Source organism: Perognathus longimembris, unplaced genomic scaffold (genome assembly GCF_023159225.1).
Source record: "Perognathus longimembris pacificus isolate PPM17 unplaced genomic scaffold, ASM2315922v1 HiC_scaffold_145, whole genome shotgun sequence".
Taxonomy (NCBI): domain Eukaryota; kingdom Metazoa; phylum Chordata; class Mammalia; order Rodentia; family Heteromyidae; genus Perognathus; species Perognathus longimembris.
In genome coordinates, this window is record NW_025956452.1 from 71,001 (window position 1) to 89,322 (window position 18,322).

Genomic DNA, 18,322 nt, shown 5'->3' on the forward strand with positions numbered 1-18,322 from the left:
GGATATAAAGAGCCTAGAAAAAGAAAATTTTTATGTGGTGAAATTTGTTTCTTATGAATGAGGTAAAGCTATCTTGAAGTACCTGGTTTCAGCATAAGAATAAAAACTGCTGGTGCATTAGTGTGGGCATTTTGCTTTCCTCTCAGGATTAATACTATGGGATTCCGTAGACATAAATCATTAATGATTATAGGTTGAAAATACTGTAAAATCAGTACTTCCAATGATTGGTGTGATATTCAGGTACCATCGTGAGATGTGTATATCTTTCAGTTCTCTAAAATTACTAAGAGCATCATAATTAAGTTTTTTCCCTAGGGCATGAAATCTTCCTCTTAAAACCCACTAACTATCTTTGTATATTGCAGTGTAAAAGTTACAAGTTGTGTTTGCAGGATCACACTAATACTTAGCATGCACTTTGTTGATATTGATGACATAAAAATAGTAAGAATATGAGAGTATAGAAGGTCCATTTTGTATTAGCAAGAATTGTCTCAGTGAATGGAATAGTTAGAACAAATGTTGCAGGAGAACCATTGTCTTTACCAGAAAAGAGATCAGTGTAGGCTTACATGAGATTTCAAGTAAAATCAGAGACCATAAAAGGAAAGCTAGAAGTGGTAAGACATTTTTAGTTGCATGTGCATCTCAAAACACAATTTACTGGGTATTGTGAAGCCTATAAATCAGAGTGATCATATATGTAAATTCTCACAACATACCTAGACATACTTTGAAAAGATTTGCGGACAGAAATCAAAGAACAGCTCAAAGGAATACAGTAGCAAAACTGAAAATGATGAGTTCTAAGAATCCAAATTGAGCCAAAGAAATAAAATAATTTTATATGTAAATAGTTACTAGTAAAATGTTTAAATGATAGCCAATAATTTGGAAGACATAAATTTAAGATGCAGAATATTAGTTGTGCTATTACTACGGTGCTTGACTTGAAATGGTCAGAAAGCACTTTATTGTTAGTTTTACATTATACACAAAATAGGTAAACAACAAGAATGTTTACATAAGGAGTTGAAACATTGACCTAAATAGATGACCTCTAGGAATCAGGAACAGAAGTTAGCAAATGAAGATTTTTATTCATACATGATTGTGGGAAACATACACTTCATAGTATACAGAGGATATATTAGAAATATACATGTTTATATTACTGATTTTAGAAGACAGAAGACAAACAGCTGTGTTTATACATCATCAGTGAACTTTCAAAAGGTATTGATTACATCCCCTAGGAAACTATGTTGTCATAAAGTATGAGTATGTTACTCTACAAAGCATAATATGGAGTCAAAAATGAAAATGTTCATATTGCAGCATTTTGCATGTGAAAAGTTAATAAAAGTTCATTTTTGGGGGGAAATAGGCAAATGCTGAGAAATGAAGAATTTAATTTTCAAGTAGGTAGCACTTAAATCACTAAACAGTTAGGGTGTTTGCCATAGTATTATTGCTTTTTGCTGTTATATTTTCTGTTACAATATATGTAATAAAAACAAAAAATGAGGGGCTGGGAATGTGGCTTAGTGTTAGAGTGCTTACCTAGCTTGCATTTAGCCCTGGGTTTGATTTCTCAGCACCACATAAACAGAATATGCTGTAAGTGGCTCTGTGGCTCAAGGGGTAGAGTGCTAGCGTGGAGCAAAAGGAAGCCAGGGACAGTGCTCAGGCCATGAGTTCAAGGCCCAGGACTGGCCCAGAAAAAAATGAGAAGAAAAAATTTTCTGAAATTTTCTTAGTTTTATGATCAAGCATTAGTTTTAGTCATGTGGGTGAATATTTTGTTGCTCTGCCTGAGGCACTGCTTTTCAAAGAATTGTAAGACCAAAAATTTTAAGAGTTTGCAACCAGGAACTTCTGGTAAATTGTAGAAAGAATGGAGTTACAAATGAGCCAGCAGCATAGAGAATGTTGCTTAAAAGATATGCTGTGTGATATTAAAGGGCTTATGTCTCATCTAACAGTAGTTTTAAAAGCAATGGAGGTAACTTCCAAAGGAAAACACAAGAACTATGTCAAGTAAAATGTAAAGTTTAAATCTCATTTTAAAGAAAAGGAAATGCCTAAAGAGAAATGTATGTCTACATGGAAGGCTAGTAGCATATTCAGCATCATTCTAATATAAGTTCCTCACTAGGATATTCCCTACTGTACAGACATTATTATTTACTTATTTCATTTTACAGTAGTTTGAAAGAAACTATACTCTGAGCTTTGAGTTTTGATTTTATTTTTCTGGACCAGCTTTATCCGAATTGCGTTCTCATGTGTCAAAAGGCAGTACAACAAACCACAGAATACCTACACACCATAACAGGGACATACTAAGCTATTCTCTATATGACACTGTGGTAGTATTTCGAAGGAGATGTGCTAACTGGATTTTCCTGGTAATATACTTTAATCTTATGAGGCTTATTGTAATGTGACCACACTTTAAAACAAAAAGCATTCCTACATTTTTTAATGTCGTTGCTATAGTAATAAGGCATTCAAAGGTATTCTAAAAATGTTTTCTAATTTAAATAAGCAAAGGAAAACCCTTTAAACATATGGTGAAGCTTTATTCTTTTTATTGTTATGAAAGTATAACAAATTTAATTTGCATCAAGCATCAAGATCACTAGCTTGGTGAGGCTTATTAAATGGTACTTTGAAAATATAGGTGGCCATTTAGGTAAGAATATAGACAAACTTTGTTTTGTGAGCAGCTATCAAATGTTTTAACCAGAATGGTAATATCTGAGTATTAGAAGAGAGGGGTAGCTGTAGTGGAAGTACATTCCTCTTTGCATATGAAGAATGTCTTGCTTTGGAAGAGTCAGGTCCAGTTACAACACTGATAAAGAAATAATGGACACAAATGATAAGTGAAGTGGGGGATACATATCTATACAAGGCACTTGTTGACAAACTACTGGAGGTGAGATATAGTGAATATGTTTTCCATGTAACAAATTATACTGATATATATGTGTGGGTATGTGTACAAATGAATCGGTTACACCAGTACATATTGTATATAATATTCCTAACAACATGTAGATGAGGATAAATCTGTTGTAAAACTTTTGAAGCATATTGAAGCAGTGTAAGGTCATTCAATATTGAATTCAGCCTCTTGACTATCAAGGATTCAGGAATTATATTAAATTATATTAGATTTAGGAATTAATTTAAAAGACAGGAGTAAGTGCCATATTATGGAATTCATCAAAAACACTTGTGACAGGGTATAGCAGGGCTTATTTAGTTTCTTTCATAAATTCTGAACATGATTTTTTATGTAATTATTTTTAAATTACAGGTCCTTTGTGGCATTGGAAAAAGAAGAATGAAGTTATGCCACATCTCTCTTTCCAGAGAGATGACTCTGCATCCCGGAGGCATGTTCATTCTACTAAAGATAGGTAAATAAGATAACAAAACAGGTGGCATCTTCTGGGGATGGCTGTTGAGTGTATAATGTAGTGTATATGGTATTGTAACAGATGATTTTCTGTTCCACAGCCAGAACCCTCCACCAAAACTTGCCAACCATTTAAGCAGTTACTTGTCCTAATCTGTGTTTCATGCTAATGGAAACAAACACTACTTGATTATGTTACTTTTTTCTATATCATAGAATCACAAGATTTATCGACATTAAAGTGTAACCCAGCTCTTTATATTCATATAGGTTAGTAAGACTTAATTCTATCTATGTAATACATAAGCAGTCATATGCTTGGGATGGTTCTACAATGAGGTGTATGTGTGTGTGTGTGTTATGAGCATTTATTTTCAGTTGTCTTAAATATGCAGAAAAAGAATTGATAGTCCATACATATAACATTTTTTAAATAGCATGTGGTCACCAATTTTACAAAGCATGTTCTAGTTACATTTCTGTCAGTATTGCAGCAGTATCACAAATTATGGGCATTATTACAGGCATGAATCTTCTAATGAGTACTTTTTTTGCTTATTTGTATTCTGAATATTTTTATATGCTTCTGATTGATCTGACTGGGAGTAATGTCTAAACATTTTCTTTGTCCAGTTTTACAATGGAATCCCTTTCCTTGTTTGTTTGTTTGTTTGTTTGTTTTTTGCCAGTCCTGGGTCTTGGACTCAGGCCCTGAGCACTGTCCCTGGCTTCTTTTTGCTCAAGGCTAGCACTCTGCCACTTGAGCCACAGCATCACTTCTGGCCATTTTCTATATATGTGGTGCTGGGGAATCGAACCCTGGGCTTCATGTATATGAGACAAGCACTCTTGCCACTAGGCCATATTCCCAGCCCCCCTTTCCTTGTTTTAACGAATTGTTTCTGTTCTGGAAGTTAACAGTTGTTATTTACAACTTTCTACTTTATATTGTTCAAGAGAAGACCACCCAAATTCTGCAGATATCAAGGGTTTTGCTGCAGAACCTAGAGAATATGGATACAATGATTATGGTTGTTACAGTTCCAAAGAAGAACCAATCCTAAAGGATATATGCATTACATATTCTATTAAACATATTACTCAAATGATTAAAGCTTCTATTAATTATTGCCTTTGTTTTAAATTTAGTGACTGTGGTGGCCACGATAGGAGATACGACAGAAATCATTGTTCCAGGGGAGGTTTATATTGTGATGCGTATGATGACTTTGGTAAGAAAATCCACTGTTGACATATAAATTACAGTGTTACATTGGTAACCAAGAAGTGAAAAATATCACTTAGGATCCTCTTTGCATTGTTTGGATCACTCTAATTTTAAAGACAAATAAGGTATCTCAGACAGTTTTACAGGAAAATTGTTACAAAATACCACATGATTGTTTAACTCTATGAATCACAGAGTCAAAATGAACACTTAGAATTTCAGTGATGTTTCAGCAAGTCAAAACTAAATATTCCCAAACATGTGGTACTTAAAAATCATCATATGGTACAAATGATGTTAATATTATGTGACTTCTTCTTTGATCTTTCAGGTGATTACCATAATGCACCAACTATAGAACTTCCCAGGACCTATGGTAGAAACAGTCATTATAGTGATAACCCCAGCTCACAACATGAACATAGTAGAACACATGAAAATTCTTCAAGGAGCCGAATTTGTCTATATGGTGGAAAATGTAAAAGAGGGCTTCTTTCTTCTATGGAGAGGGGCTACCATGCTCCTTGTGAGTCATGAAAGTAGCTCAGTGTTTGGAGGTTCCTGAGAGACTGGGAGATTATGGTGGAAGCTTTGTAAGAGGAAACAGAAGATAATAGAAATGTTGTTCAGTTGCATGCCAAACTGTATCTTCAATAGAAAAATAGAACAGTAGTTTTCTATGTGAGCTCTATAAAAGTGAGGAGGGGAGTCCTATGTGGAGTCACTTCCTGGCTCTCTCAGGGGAATGAAAAGGATCTGAATATTTTAGTCCCAGGTCTTCAGGCAATGCCCTGACCCTTAGGAACCAGGATTGTAATCAGGCAAGTAGAGGTCGGTCTAGATGGTGCAGACCTTTAACTTTGTAGGGTTGGGATGTCATCTGAGAGCGCAGTAACATTTTTTAATCACGTGAAGGTCCTGATTCATAGGATCCAGGAGGGTCAGCAGGCTTAGTGTTGTACATACAAAGTAGCTTCTGGGTATCTTTGGAAGGTAGGTTGGCCTCTGGAATTCAGGCAGAGCTCCAGCTGCTCTGGCTCTCCAGCTGATGCCTCTACATCAGATTATGATTTAGCTTTGCCTGTGTTTCCATGGAGCAGTTACAACTAGGTCTGCTCTGGGTGGCAAGCTGAAGCACATTTCCATCTTCCCCTAGATGAAGGGCCTAGGTCTAGGCAGAAAAGGCTAATCAGCTTTGTTTGCTGATAATGTCTTGAACGTTATTGGCCTGGTTTCAGACCTCAGCTTTCTAATCTTGGGGTCTGGAAGCTCATCCCACTGAGATCCATCCAACTTCCTTTAGGCCCTGTTGTATTTGTTGACTGCTTTCTCTATGGCCTCCTTGACACAGGCATCTGGTATCTTTTCTACAGATGTGCTACCGAAGCAGCTGTGGCAGGCTAGTGAGGATTGATTTTGACGCTCTGGGTAGTTGGTGGCATGCAGCCTATACTTCGTGAGATAGTAGAGATGATCAGGATGCCTGTACCCAAAGCACATAAGGAATTGAAGCAGGTGACAAAGGCACAACAGAAAGGACCAATTGACCTGTTCACTCAGATTATTATCCCTTAGACAGTGTTATGCCTTCCAGAACATAGCCATTCAGTAAGAAAATCTCTGCTGATGTCTGTTGACACCACACTGTACCCATGTGGCATCTCTCATTCCGAATGCCAGCAGCAGAGGATATGGTATGGTGGGCCCATGTGATCCACCATGCACCAGCAGACTGGTGTACACCAGGAAATTAATGTGTAACAGTAGATCCATCCATGCGCACCACCTATTAGGGTATGTATACTATCAGGCTTATTTACAGTGTAGATCAGGATTGTCTCAAGCACCAGTAAGTGTATGAACTACTGGAGCAGCATACACAGTACCAGCATACCCACTGCTTCCAAGAGGCACACCGCATGACAGGAAGCAGGCTTGCATCGACATGTGGATAGGGACTAGGATGCTGCCACTCACTAGCAAATACAGAGGCTCCCTAATGCATGTGCAGTTGGAGTTTCTGCATACTCCAGGGGGCTGATAATTACCAGGATGTACATGAGTCTTGTGCACTAGCCGACAGGCAGGCTTAGAGAGACATAGGTAATGAGCTTTTACATACATGCTCATCAGCTGATGCATGGGTTCCAGTATAACATGAGCACCATGAGACTCATGCACTGCAGCAGGCCCACTTCCACAACACGCTTCTCAAGCTGCAGTAGGCCCACAGACCCCAAGAGACTTGTTCACACCACGAAGCACATCAGTACCAGGAGGCCGGCACACATCAGCAGATAGTCAGGCTCTAGGGAGTGCATACAGGCCCCAACTTGTGCCCATGCATTAGAACACTTCTCCTCATTGGTAGATATGCTGGATCCAGGAAGGCCATGTGCACTGGGAGGTTTCCATACAATAACTTGAGTATAGTCACCAGCTGACACTTGCCTATGTAGGCTCACGTACATCAGCCGAGGCAAAAGCACCATGAGATACACAGGCTCTAGGAAGTGTACACACAGCAGGAGGTTTGCACACATCCATAGGTGCATGCACACCAGGAGGCTCATATGTAGGACAAGGTACTGAACAACAGCAGACCCATACGCCTACATGCCCAGAAGCAAGAGCAGGAGCTCTCATGCCTTTGGGTTCATGTACAACAACATGTCCATCTGTACCAGCTCAACAAAAGGAACCTACAATGTAACAGGCATAATTGGAAAGGGAACAAACAGCCCACTTTACTCAGAATACACATTCCCACTGGCAGGCATCTGCATACCAGGAGGCCGATGTGCATCAGGATACACACATACTAGCATGCTTGCTTCCACAAGGAAACTCATGAGCACCAATACATGCATGTGCATGTTTACTTGTAGGACCTTGTGTACCCGAAGGGCACAAGTAGTAGAATGTGCAATAAGCAAAATAACCAAAGAAACACAGCAATATTATTGCAGGTTTTCAGGTTCTTTAGCAACACTCAGTGAAGATGTGAGGACATGGTTACTTGACTCCAGCTCAGAGTCATGAGAAATGAGAAATTATGAGAAAGGAGCCCTCTGGTGTGACCCTGTGGCTAGGAAAGTAAATATACTGGAAAGCCTTCTCAAAAAATAATTTTGCCTACTCCTTCTGTTAACCCTATACTGAAAAGATGATATTAGCTGTAAGCTGGTAGATGAAGACTACATATAATCCAACTCTTAGGATGCTGAGATCTGAAGCAACCTGGTCCCCAAAATGGCTGAGTATTATTAAGTCCACTTAACCAAAATTATAAGTGGGGCTCAGGGTTACATGGAAGAGTACCAACCTCACTCAATTCAAGTCCCTGAAATGTTCTGCAGAAGAAAAACAAGGAAGTGAGAAAATGAAAAAAAAAATGATGTTTCCCAAAGATGAGATCTAAAATGTGCTGATTTCAGGAGATAAATGGTTTTACCTAATAAAATTTTGTGGGCCTAAGTTCCTGCCGGCAAATTGGAATTGCAGAACCCAAAGATCACTAGTTCCACACTGTGAACAGGACAGGAATAGCTTCCTAGCACATTTTTTCAGGCTCTTTCTATCTCTGTGTACTGATGTTCAGGTATAAACTCAGCCTGCTGGTTAACTCTTGGCTCTAACCTAATATCCAACCACTTGGGCCATATTTCCAATTCTGGCATTTTTGTCGTTAATTGGAGACATATCTTTGTTGATTTGCCTGTCTGACCTATATTCAAACCTCTAAACCTCCAAAGTCATATTTCGGCTTCCTGTGGACCTGAGGGTTAGGCTTAAAGAGACAATTGTGTTTGATAAGGTATTTTCCTTTAAACACATTATCTTTCTTTTCCATCTGGGGTTCATTGGTGAGTACACGAGATTTGAAACATATTTTGATTGACAACAAGCTAAATTATTTATATATCCAGTTCAAATGGATTTCTAGTAATGTCTCAAAATGAAAACAATAATTAAATCGTACATTAATATTCACATATATGGAAGTTCAGCACTTAAATATCAAATGTAAACACATTATTCTAAAGATCAATATAGCCACAGTTGAATTCACATGCGCTTGCTTGCAGTTCTAGAAAACTCACATGAATTAGGCACCCTGACCCACACTACCATGCACTTTTACAAGTCAATCCAGAAAATAATAGTAACTACAAAACAATCATAAACCAAAGCAAAAGCATTGTTAATTTCTGTAGCTCTCTTGTCTCACCAGGTGGAAAATGCGGTCATAACTGGCTAGCAATAGCTTAGCACTCTGGGAAACAAACTCTGCCACTGCAATCTTGTGGACATGAGCAGGAGTCTGCTCTGGAGCCATTCCCCTGTCAAATTCCTCTGTTGTGAGTGTGATTTGAGCTTTATTGCTGTTGGTTCACTTATTTTGCCAGGCAGTCTTACACTGGTGAGCTGGTAGATCATAACTGGGATGAAAAACACAGCAAGAGGTAGGCCTGCCCCCCTGCAGATCTGCAGCTTAGCTGGATGTAGGAGTTTCTAAAAGATAAAATAAAATAAAAAGCAGAGAGAAGCTCCTAGTGAGCCGAAAACGCACCTCTGCAAACAGACTGGGAGAAAGCACGGTTTCCAGACAGACTGACTAGCAACCCCCAGTTACAGAGACCAACCAACTCCTACCTGAAAACCACAGCAAGTACCTAAACTAGCTTGGATGGAGGGTGACAGCAGACCCACCACCTGCAAACTATAAGACACTTATGCAAACTTATGAGAAATATAGAAGATGTATGAAACTAAAGGGTTTGCTGAAATAAACAGAGTTGTGTCATCAGCCTCTCTGTGTCTGCTTCATCAACAATCCCCTTGCCACTTGGATCCTTGTTCACGCTGTGGCTGACACGCGGCATCTGTTGCCCGAACAGGGACCAGAGGAAATCATTGGAAGGACTTCTCACACATAGAAGCAACCAGGTAAAGGGACCAAGAAGTGTAGTAGCGGTGGTGGGAAGGGGGGCTGAAGTGAAGGAAATAGAGAAAAAGAATAAGAAAAAGGAAAAAGGAAGGAGATGTAAAATGAATGCGAAACACGAGTGTTTCTGAGGGCACAGAGGACCATCCTGAGGAAAAAGGGCTGTAAGATTAGTTCAAAGGTGCTAGAGGAGGTGGTACAGAATCTCTGCCCCTGGTTCCTGGAGGAGGGAACAGTGGACTTGGGGTGTAGCAAAAGTTTAGCCAAGAATTAAAAAAAACAAAAATTAAAGGAAAACATGACATTTTCTGTTTGGAAAATGATTAGAAAGAGTCTGGATACTGATCACCACCAGATTGAAATTGTTTCTATAAAATTATTGTGTGAGAAGAAAAATAAACCCTCTGTGTATCAATGGCAGAGGAACAGGGCTGTCCATCAGAGTGTGAGAGTGTTAGAAGTATAAAAATTCGGTGTTAGTCTTTTGACATTCTCTGTAACAAAGACAAAGACCCTACAGGGCACTGACCCTTCCCCATGCCCAGCCCTGTGATAAATGGGGAAGGTAAATGCCAACTGCTCTGAATTCAGACTCCTCCACTTATGTCTGCAGTTCAAAAGGCTATATTGATTGCAAAGGAGCAGGGGGAGGGGATTTCCAACATTTTCCTGTCTTAGAAAACAAAGGCAACCGGTAGTATGGTATTCCACGTTTTAAGGAATTGAAAGAAATTACGAGTTCTATTATGAAATATGGGGCAACTGCTCCTTTCACGTTATCCTTGATTGATAGTTTGGCTCACCAGACATTGTGCCCAGAGGATTGGAAGACAATTGCTCAGGCTTGCCTCAATGGGGGATATTATTTGTTATAGACTGCAGAATGGATGGAAAGGTCTGATGAGGTGGCAAAATACAATAACTGCAGCAACATATCTCTATCCTATGACATGCTGGTAGGTGCAGGTAAATATTCTGATGTTCAATAACAAATTAATTGCCCAGAAATTGCTTATCGACAAATTAATGAATGTGCAACTAAAGCCTGGAGGAAGCTTCCTACTTCTGGGGCAAGGACAGATAATTTATTTAAGATCGGACAGACGCTAAATGATAGTTTTTCAAGCCTTTGCCTCATGGGACAGTAGGGTTGGTGTTGAGCAGGTCCAGCTGGACTATGAAAGGCATGATTGTTTATCCAGGTGTTATTTATAATGATTACATGGGAGAAATTTAAATTATGGCTGAACATCTGGTTTCTGTTTTGTGTTGTCTTCTTTGTTATGTGCTATTTGGTTTTAGTGCATTTATTGTCTTCTGCTTTCAGCTTCCCTGTGCTCTCTAAGTCAATTTCCATGTTTCTCTTTCTTTTCAACTGGCCTTCTTTGTTTTGCTTTACTCATTCTTCCTGTTGACCAGTACTGGTGCCTGCCTTTGCCTACCAATTCATGTCTCTTCATCTCACTTTCATGATGAAGCATGAGAGCCCAATTTCCTATATGAATTTGTATTTCCATACATTTATATCTCAAAGTACTCTACTAGTAGGAAGTGGTAGAAACTAGAAGTTTAGGCCTAACAGAAAGAATTTTGTGACTGGAGATATGCCCATGAGGAAATTTTATGTTCTTGACTAGCCACATAGAAACACACATTTATCTCCTCTCTCTTTTTCTCTCTCTCTATTTCTGTGTATGTATCTCCTAATATTTTGTCCTTGAAGGCCACATGAATATCTTATCTTGACCAATGGCTTCTCCATTATCCCATTAGGATGTTCTTTTTCACCACCGGCCTATAAACAGCGAGGACAATGAACCATGGCCTGGTCTATGCATCCCACTCTTCAACAACATGACTGAAGTCAGCAGCAGGACAATAATTGGTTCCTCTTGACCAGACGAGTTTTCATTCATCATATAACCTTTCTCAGTTGGTTTTGCAGACAAATATTAAGTTACTGCATTCATGTTTGGTATTCTGAAAAGATTGAGGGGGACTATTCCAGTTATTCCAGATATGAATTCAGATAATCTGTAGACACTTACAACCTTGAAACATTGTTTCTCTATCATGATGAAATTTCTTTGTCTTGTCTAGTGAGAATGAGGCAATAGCAGTGGCAGGCCCATGTGCAACATTTGATGAGTGTTTGGCTAACATTCTTCATTACTGTAATTGCAAGGAATCACTAGGTTGTTACACTCATTCATACACACAAACATGCATAGTCATACACGCATCAAGAACACTGGTAATACCAGAGAAGTTTACACACCTCCATGAAAATGTGTCCTTCTGGTTGACTCTACACACTATACTGTGCTTTGACACAGAAAAATATTCTGACAGCAAAGTCAAAGACACATACAAATATCCAAAAAATCTGCAAACCAACATTTGGTACCTGAGCTCAGTATACGTCCAATGTGCTGCAGACATGGAAGCGTATTACCAAAGCACATAAATGGCACAAAAATCTTCACCATAACTTTCCATACACATCCACACTCAGAGAATAGTTAAGATTTACATAAAGTCATGTGGGAATATTATCTCTAGTATGGGAATCTGAAATCGCTGAGATAAATGAGAGCACAATACAAGAGAAAAGACTGCTGCTAATTGCTATTGTTGCATTGAGGTGTACAATCAGCAAAATTGGGATAGAACGTGCGATTATTTTAAGAGCATACATGCATGGGAATATGCTTGGTTCTACAGGTTTTTGTGATGTTTGTGATGGACATTCAGTTTATGTTGATGATCTGAAATTTCACAAGGGCACTAAGGTTAAAACCAAAAAGCAAAAGGATTTATAAATTGGAATATCTCTGGGAAAATGTGTAGAAATCACTTAACAGAAAGAGAATAAGGAGTGAAAGTACACAGGAAACTATCCATGTTTGAGTAATCTATACTAGGAACAAATTTAAATCACATGCTAATCCTATGATCCAAAAATAAGAAAGCCAGTGAAGGAGGGCAGGGATTCCCCTTAGGTCCAGGAATTTTTGTAAGTTATGAAACAAATGCCAGAGGCCTTTATACTGTGTCCTTGGTGGTGTTAATTTCCTGTGACCATATTCAGCAGCCACAGGTGTTGTAGGCAGAAAGGCAGGAGCCATTGACCACACAGAAAACCAACAAGCCGAATATAAAGGAGCTGTTGGAGCCCATGAACAGGACATGCAGCAGAAAGAATGACAAAAAGACCATACCAATGAGCAGCCTTAGGAGACCAAGCTGGAACAATCCAGGTGTTATGTATGAAAATCCTTGAACGGAACTCAGCGAGTGAATGCCCAGCTTACGAGTGCCTAAGGATGTCTACTGATAAGGCTGGCATCCAAGTCCCCATTGCACCTGAAGCACACGGAGGCCACCATGTTGGGAATTACTGGTGTGTGGGCCCTGGATAGAAGAAAATGTATACTTCAGGATGCAGGAGACAAGGAAGAGGAGGTGTCTCCAAAGATCGCAAGATGAGATCAGGCCATTATAACAAAAACATGGAAACAAAAACTTGTGTGGGTCTTACTGGCCCCTACCATATGCAGTATGTGTAGTGATGAAGGTTCTGTTAGCAAAGCAGATAAGGAAGAGCCACAACAAACCCTCATTAAGAGCATATATTGGATGCACATGTGTCCTATGGGGCGAATTGCACGGACAAATAGTACGCTTAGCCAGAACAGCTAACGAATTCACACCAGTTCATCAAAGCAAGGTGGTCAAGTCTGGGGGTCACATTGCCCACTGCTAGTGTCAACTGCAAAACATGAGTTCCTAAGTACGTTGGCCATAATAAACATTTAAAAATGTGTGACCAGGTTATGTCTCTGTGGCACAGTGTGACCCTAGGCTAATTTCACAGTATCCTTATATTACCCACAGGGATAAATATGTCCAGCCATGATGTAGGAGCAGAACACACTTTGCGCCCCTGTGCAGAGCCATCACAGGAAGTCCTGGTAAGCATCTGGAGTCATAGGGGATTCATTTTCTTCCTAAGGCCAACAGAGAGTATATTAGAGATGTCTCTATATCTGAATAAGAGCCAAAGCCGAAGAGCACTAGAGTGGGAAGGGTACAGTTCCCAACCATCCCGCGATACTCCTGACATACTATCCTTCCTCTGAAGAGTATTTGCAGACTCTCTTATAGCATCTGTGAGTAGGGAAATCTCCTTGGCCATCCTCACAGGCTCGCAAAACCTCAGGGAATGAGTGAATTTTGTACAGGGTCACATCTAGAGGTTAATGCTGCATCCAAGCATGCAGGTTTTCTCAGAATAACTAGGAAAATTTTCTTTTGCTTCCTTGCCAGCCTGGAAAGCAGAATATTAGGTCCATCACTCCAGGACAATGATTCTACATTTACCTTTTGCCACAGTTACAAACTTCCAGAGATCAGTGATGCCTAGAGAATCAGCTCTTTGTCATGGACAACAAGTGTTTCCCCAGCCACAAAGTGTGCTTTGAAAGGTCATTTGGTTTGGTAGGGAATATGATCCTACTATCACTACTTCCTTCACCTTGTAGTTTGTTTCTGGTATTATTCTACAGTTTCTTCTGGGAGTATGAGAATGTAGACACCATGTACCTATAGCATTTTATACCATCGATACAATCTTCACAAGTTCTCTTGGCAGCACTCATGGAGACTGAAATTCTGATCTCGGGTCTCTCTGTGAATTACCACTAATGAGGTTGGTGTTCATACCTTAACAGTTGGGATACCGGATCTAAAGCATCCCCTGATCTCAACCCCCATCTGAGATCACCAGGGGGCCACAGCACTACTAATGTAGGGAAGAAAACAGAAAAAGGAATGAAACAGTGAGGTGGGGAAGAAGCCAGAGGTGGAACATGACCAGCCTGTTGATCTCAGAAACAGGACGTATCAGGCCATATGACAGAAAGAAGAGATATGAACACAGGGACACTGAAATGTAACATGGTTGGCATGAGGAAGCGTGGCCAGCGTGAGTAAGGAGACTGGTATTGGGAAAGAGACAAACACAAACCTTTATGGACTTACTCTTTATTGCCATTACACCCATACTGCCTGTTCCCCTATCCACTCTTGCCTGTCTCACCTAGGTCATTCTTACTCCTCACAGGTATACAAGGCATCGTTTGCAGTTCTTACCTATTTCTGAAATGATAATACAAATCTTCATTGAAGATCTGTATAACTCCGGAGGCCGTTGATGCCATGAAGGAAACAGGGACAGTGCTCTATGTAGCCCTGAAATGTTTCAGGACGTACATGTGTATTTCAGACAGTAGAGAGAATGGAGAGTGGGGAAGGAGGCTAAGCTTCTGGACTATACTATCCAACTATGGAGAACCTCTACAGATAACATTGAGGTGGAGCAATTGGTATAACTTCACATAAGCAATGTCGATTTTAGGTTCAAGTGCAATAGGTGGAATTTGGGGTCTAGCCTGAAATGTCTCTCCAATGTCAACAACCTCCACCCTCCTTAACTACTGTCACCAATCTTGTCAATTCTTTCCTAAAAGGGGAAAAAAGTGTGTTCTAATGCTGAGCTTCAGCTGAAGATATGTCTCCCTCCTCTCATTAAACTGTAGAGGCAGACTCTCCAACTGACTTTTAGAAACAATCATTGCAAACTCAAAAACAGAACCGAGTTGTTTATTTTCCCATTCAAATCCTACATATATTTGCACAGAGTCAGACACATATGACCGTGTGGATTTGTCCTGAATTATCAATTCACATTTTATCACCTGTCTGGCCCTCTGCATCCTGTCTTAGTACCTGAAGTGAGTTCCAGGGTTTTTCTGTGTTGACCTAGCTTGTCTCCTAATTCTAAAGTAGTGCTTGTGATGAACACATGTCCCAATGAATTTAGGTAAAGTTTGATGCTCCATCATCTTCCAGTCAAAGTCCAGAATTACCCTAAGGAACACGAAAAATACATATTCATTACAAGTATATAATATAAAGTTGTTTTGATACTTCTGGAGGCTGGCTAAGACACACTAACTCCCTTCTAAGTCTAGATCTTCTGATCTCAGGTCTCCAGTCCATGAGGTAAAGTCCATTCTCTATCACCCCTTCCCCACTACCATGTCGAGGATTACACAAGAAATCTCACAAGTCATGATTTACCACAAGCAAAATTATTCAGACAATGGTGGAAATAAATTTGGGAGAGCCAAAACTTAGGAGATGGGAGGAGGGTAAGAAATGGGTTTACCTCTCTTGGAACTCTGAGAAGGACAGGGTATTAATGATTCAGCTTGGCATCTCTCTGAGTGTCTCTGTACGTTACCCATGCTTCAGCAGAATTAGTTCAGCCTTAACCAGTTTTGCACAGCTGTTCTTCCAATTTGTTGTCTCTTCCAGAGGCCCTGGAGGAACTGCGTTTGGCCATCCTTTTTTAGTCACAAGCCTCAAATGTACAGGTGTGAAGTTAGCATTTAGGTACCTGACAAGATGGACAGCATGTACTAGCTACCCACCTATATATCCTTCCTCTTTACCCCCTCTTCATGTGCTTTCATCATCTTGTAGTAGTACAATGGATTGAGCCACAGGTCTTTTCTGATGATCTGGTAAAGTAAGTAGGTAAGGTAAGTAGGTAAGGCAATTAGCTCAAGGTTCACACTCAGCACTCAGCAAGCCAGTGAACCAACCAACGTCACAGATGGCTTGCTTTGGCCTTTTGTAGTACCTCAGTGATCCTGTTTGAGCCTGCAAAATTGTGGTCTGTAAACCAGTTGAAGAAGTTTGGGCTCTTGTTGTGGTTTCTGTGACTGTCAGCTTCAATTTTATAATCCTGATGCCACTGAATGGGAGTGGAATGGCACAACCTATATCCTGCAAGAAGACATGATAAGAGAATCCAAGTCCTGTTGGCCATTATCAATTTACAAACACCAAAAAACACACTGTGAGCAAATTCTTACCAGTGATATCCACGAGGAATTCCTTAACAACCACTGCATTCTGGAAGTATGGGTTATTTCTAAAGTAAAAGGTGATTTTGCAGGAACTCTTGGGATGCCTGAGTTCTTGTACCTACCAGAAGAAAAGGTAGAAAGCTAAAAGCCCTTTACAGGTAACCGGCAAGTTCCTGTTTGGAAGTGAGTTCTGTTCGTGACACTGTATAGACTACCAAGATAAATGCCTTGGGTACTCACTTCCAAATTGATCATGTAGCTAAGCATGTCTTCATCTTGGTCACTGATCATTGCTGACAGCTGGGGATGGTTCACAAACTGCCTGGGTCAAGGAGCCTTCAGATGCTGTGGATGTGCTAGGTATAACCACTTGCATTGAAAGCAGCTAGTGATGTGTGAGGCTAGTGTCTTCCTAGGTACTCCAATCTCCATCTTATTCTAGGCCAAGGAATATCCTAAATAATAAGGTAAGCTTAGGATTTGCAAATTGAAGATGACCTGAACTGAGCTCTATTGTATTCTGTTCTCTGAGTGATGGGGGCCAGATTTTACAATCTCTTTGTCTAAATGTCTTCTTTCCCACCTCTTACTTACCGTGGCGTAACTCACACCCCTTTCCCATAGCACCATTACAAAACTCTTCTCCAATTAGCAGCCTATGTGGCAACTTCCTTGTGCTACTCATTGTTTCTATGACTCATTGTCCCTACAACTCCGGCCTACACCAATCTCTAGCCTAGATCATCCATAGTCCTCTTCTCTAGGGACCCTAGCAGTGTGATGTTCCAGATCCTGTGCATGCAAATGCCTCATAAAAGGTCCACTACTCGAAAACACAGGCTGCAAGGCAGTAACAAGTAAGATGCCTTAAGGATACAGTTTGGGCCCAGAAGCCAGGGATGCCCCGGATGTTGCTGCTTCTGGAATCCAGGAGAGTCTTTTGCCTCTTGCTCAGATTCTGTTTTAGGCGTTCATGAGCCTTGGTGGCTTGGTTATTCACTGGTCCCAGATCTAACTGAAGAGCCTGCAATTCCTTCAGTGGTGGCTGTTGAGACGTTGGCTAACCATTGCTTCCTCGGTGCTTGTGATACAAATTGTGCCTCTAAATCACCCCCACCAGCTTTTTTGTCTCCTACTGCTGCACCGGCCCCACAGCCTTGCTGTCCAACAGTGGCAGCACAGCCTACTCTCCAGTGCTCCATGTAGTCTCCACGTGGCCTGTACCTTTGACAGGGATCCTTAGCCTGGCCCAACTGGACCTCCATGAGCAGCACGCAGGTTCTCAGAAGGCGTTAGCAACGCAGCAGTTTGCCGTGCATTGCCTTCCCGGAGTCTGTGCTTTCCCATTCCCGAGGGCAACCGCTCCTCTACCCGTGGGACTTGCCCACTCTCCTTCCCTTCTGCCTATTCTGCCTTCTTTTCCAGTGCCCTTGCTTCTCCCTCCCTGTGTGCCATCCCGGAAAACCATCTCCCCTCCCCGTGAGCCATTGTTCTGTTACCTCCCTCTCTTCCACCCCAGGAGCCTACTCCCCTTCTCTCGTAGCACATGGCCCCCACCCCCCCTGTTCCCATTGATTCATGGCTGTAATTCTAGCTGTTCAGGAGGACTGAAGTTCAAAGCGAGGCTAGTTCCTGAAGCTCTTTTCTCCATTAACCACAAGAATCCAGAAATTAAGTGGGTCATTTGCTAGAGTACCAATATTGGATAAAAAACGCCAAAGGAGAGAGCTCAGGCTCAGAGTTCAAGAGCCAGGACACGAAAAAAGCAAATAAAT

The 18,322-nt window shown here is 40.6% G+C and overlaps 1 protein-coding gene across 1 annotated transcript; it reads right to left on the minus strand.

The window, feature by feature from the left end:
• Nucleotides 1–13,568: 13,568 nt before the first annotated feature.
• Nucleotides 13,569–17,894, minus strand: LOC125344531 (testis-specific Y-encoded protein 9-like). The gene is made up of 7 exons (XM_048337034.1): nt 17,802–17,894; nt 17,425–17,592; nt 16,788–16,865; nt 16,554–16,665; nt 16,319–16,464; nt 16,128–16,196; nt 13,569–13,619 (listed from the first exon to the last, which is right to left on the minus strand). Exons 1-7 carry the CDS (start codon nt 17,892–17,894, stop codon nt 13,569–13,571), a joined length of 717 nt encoding a protein of 238 aa, XP_048192991.1.
• Nucleotides 17,895–18,322: the final 428 nt, after the last annotated feature.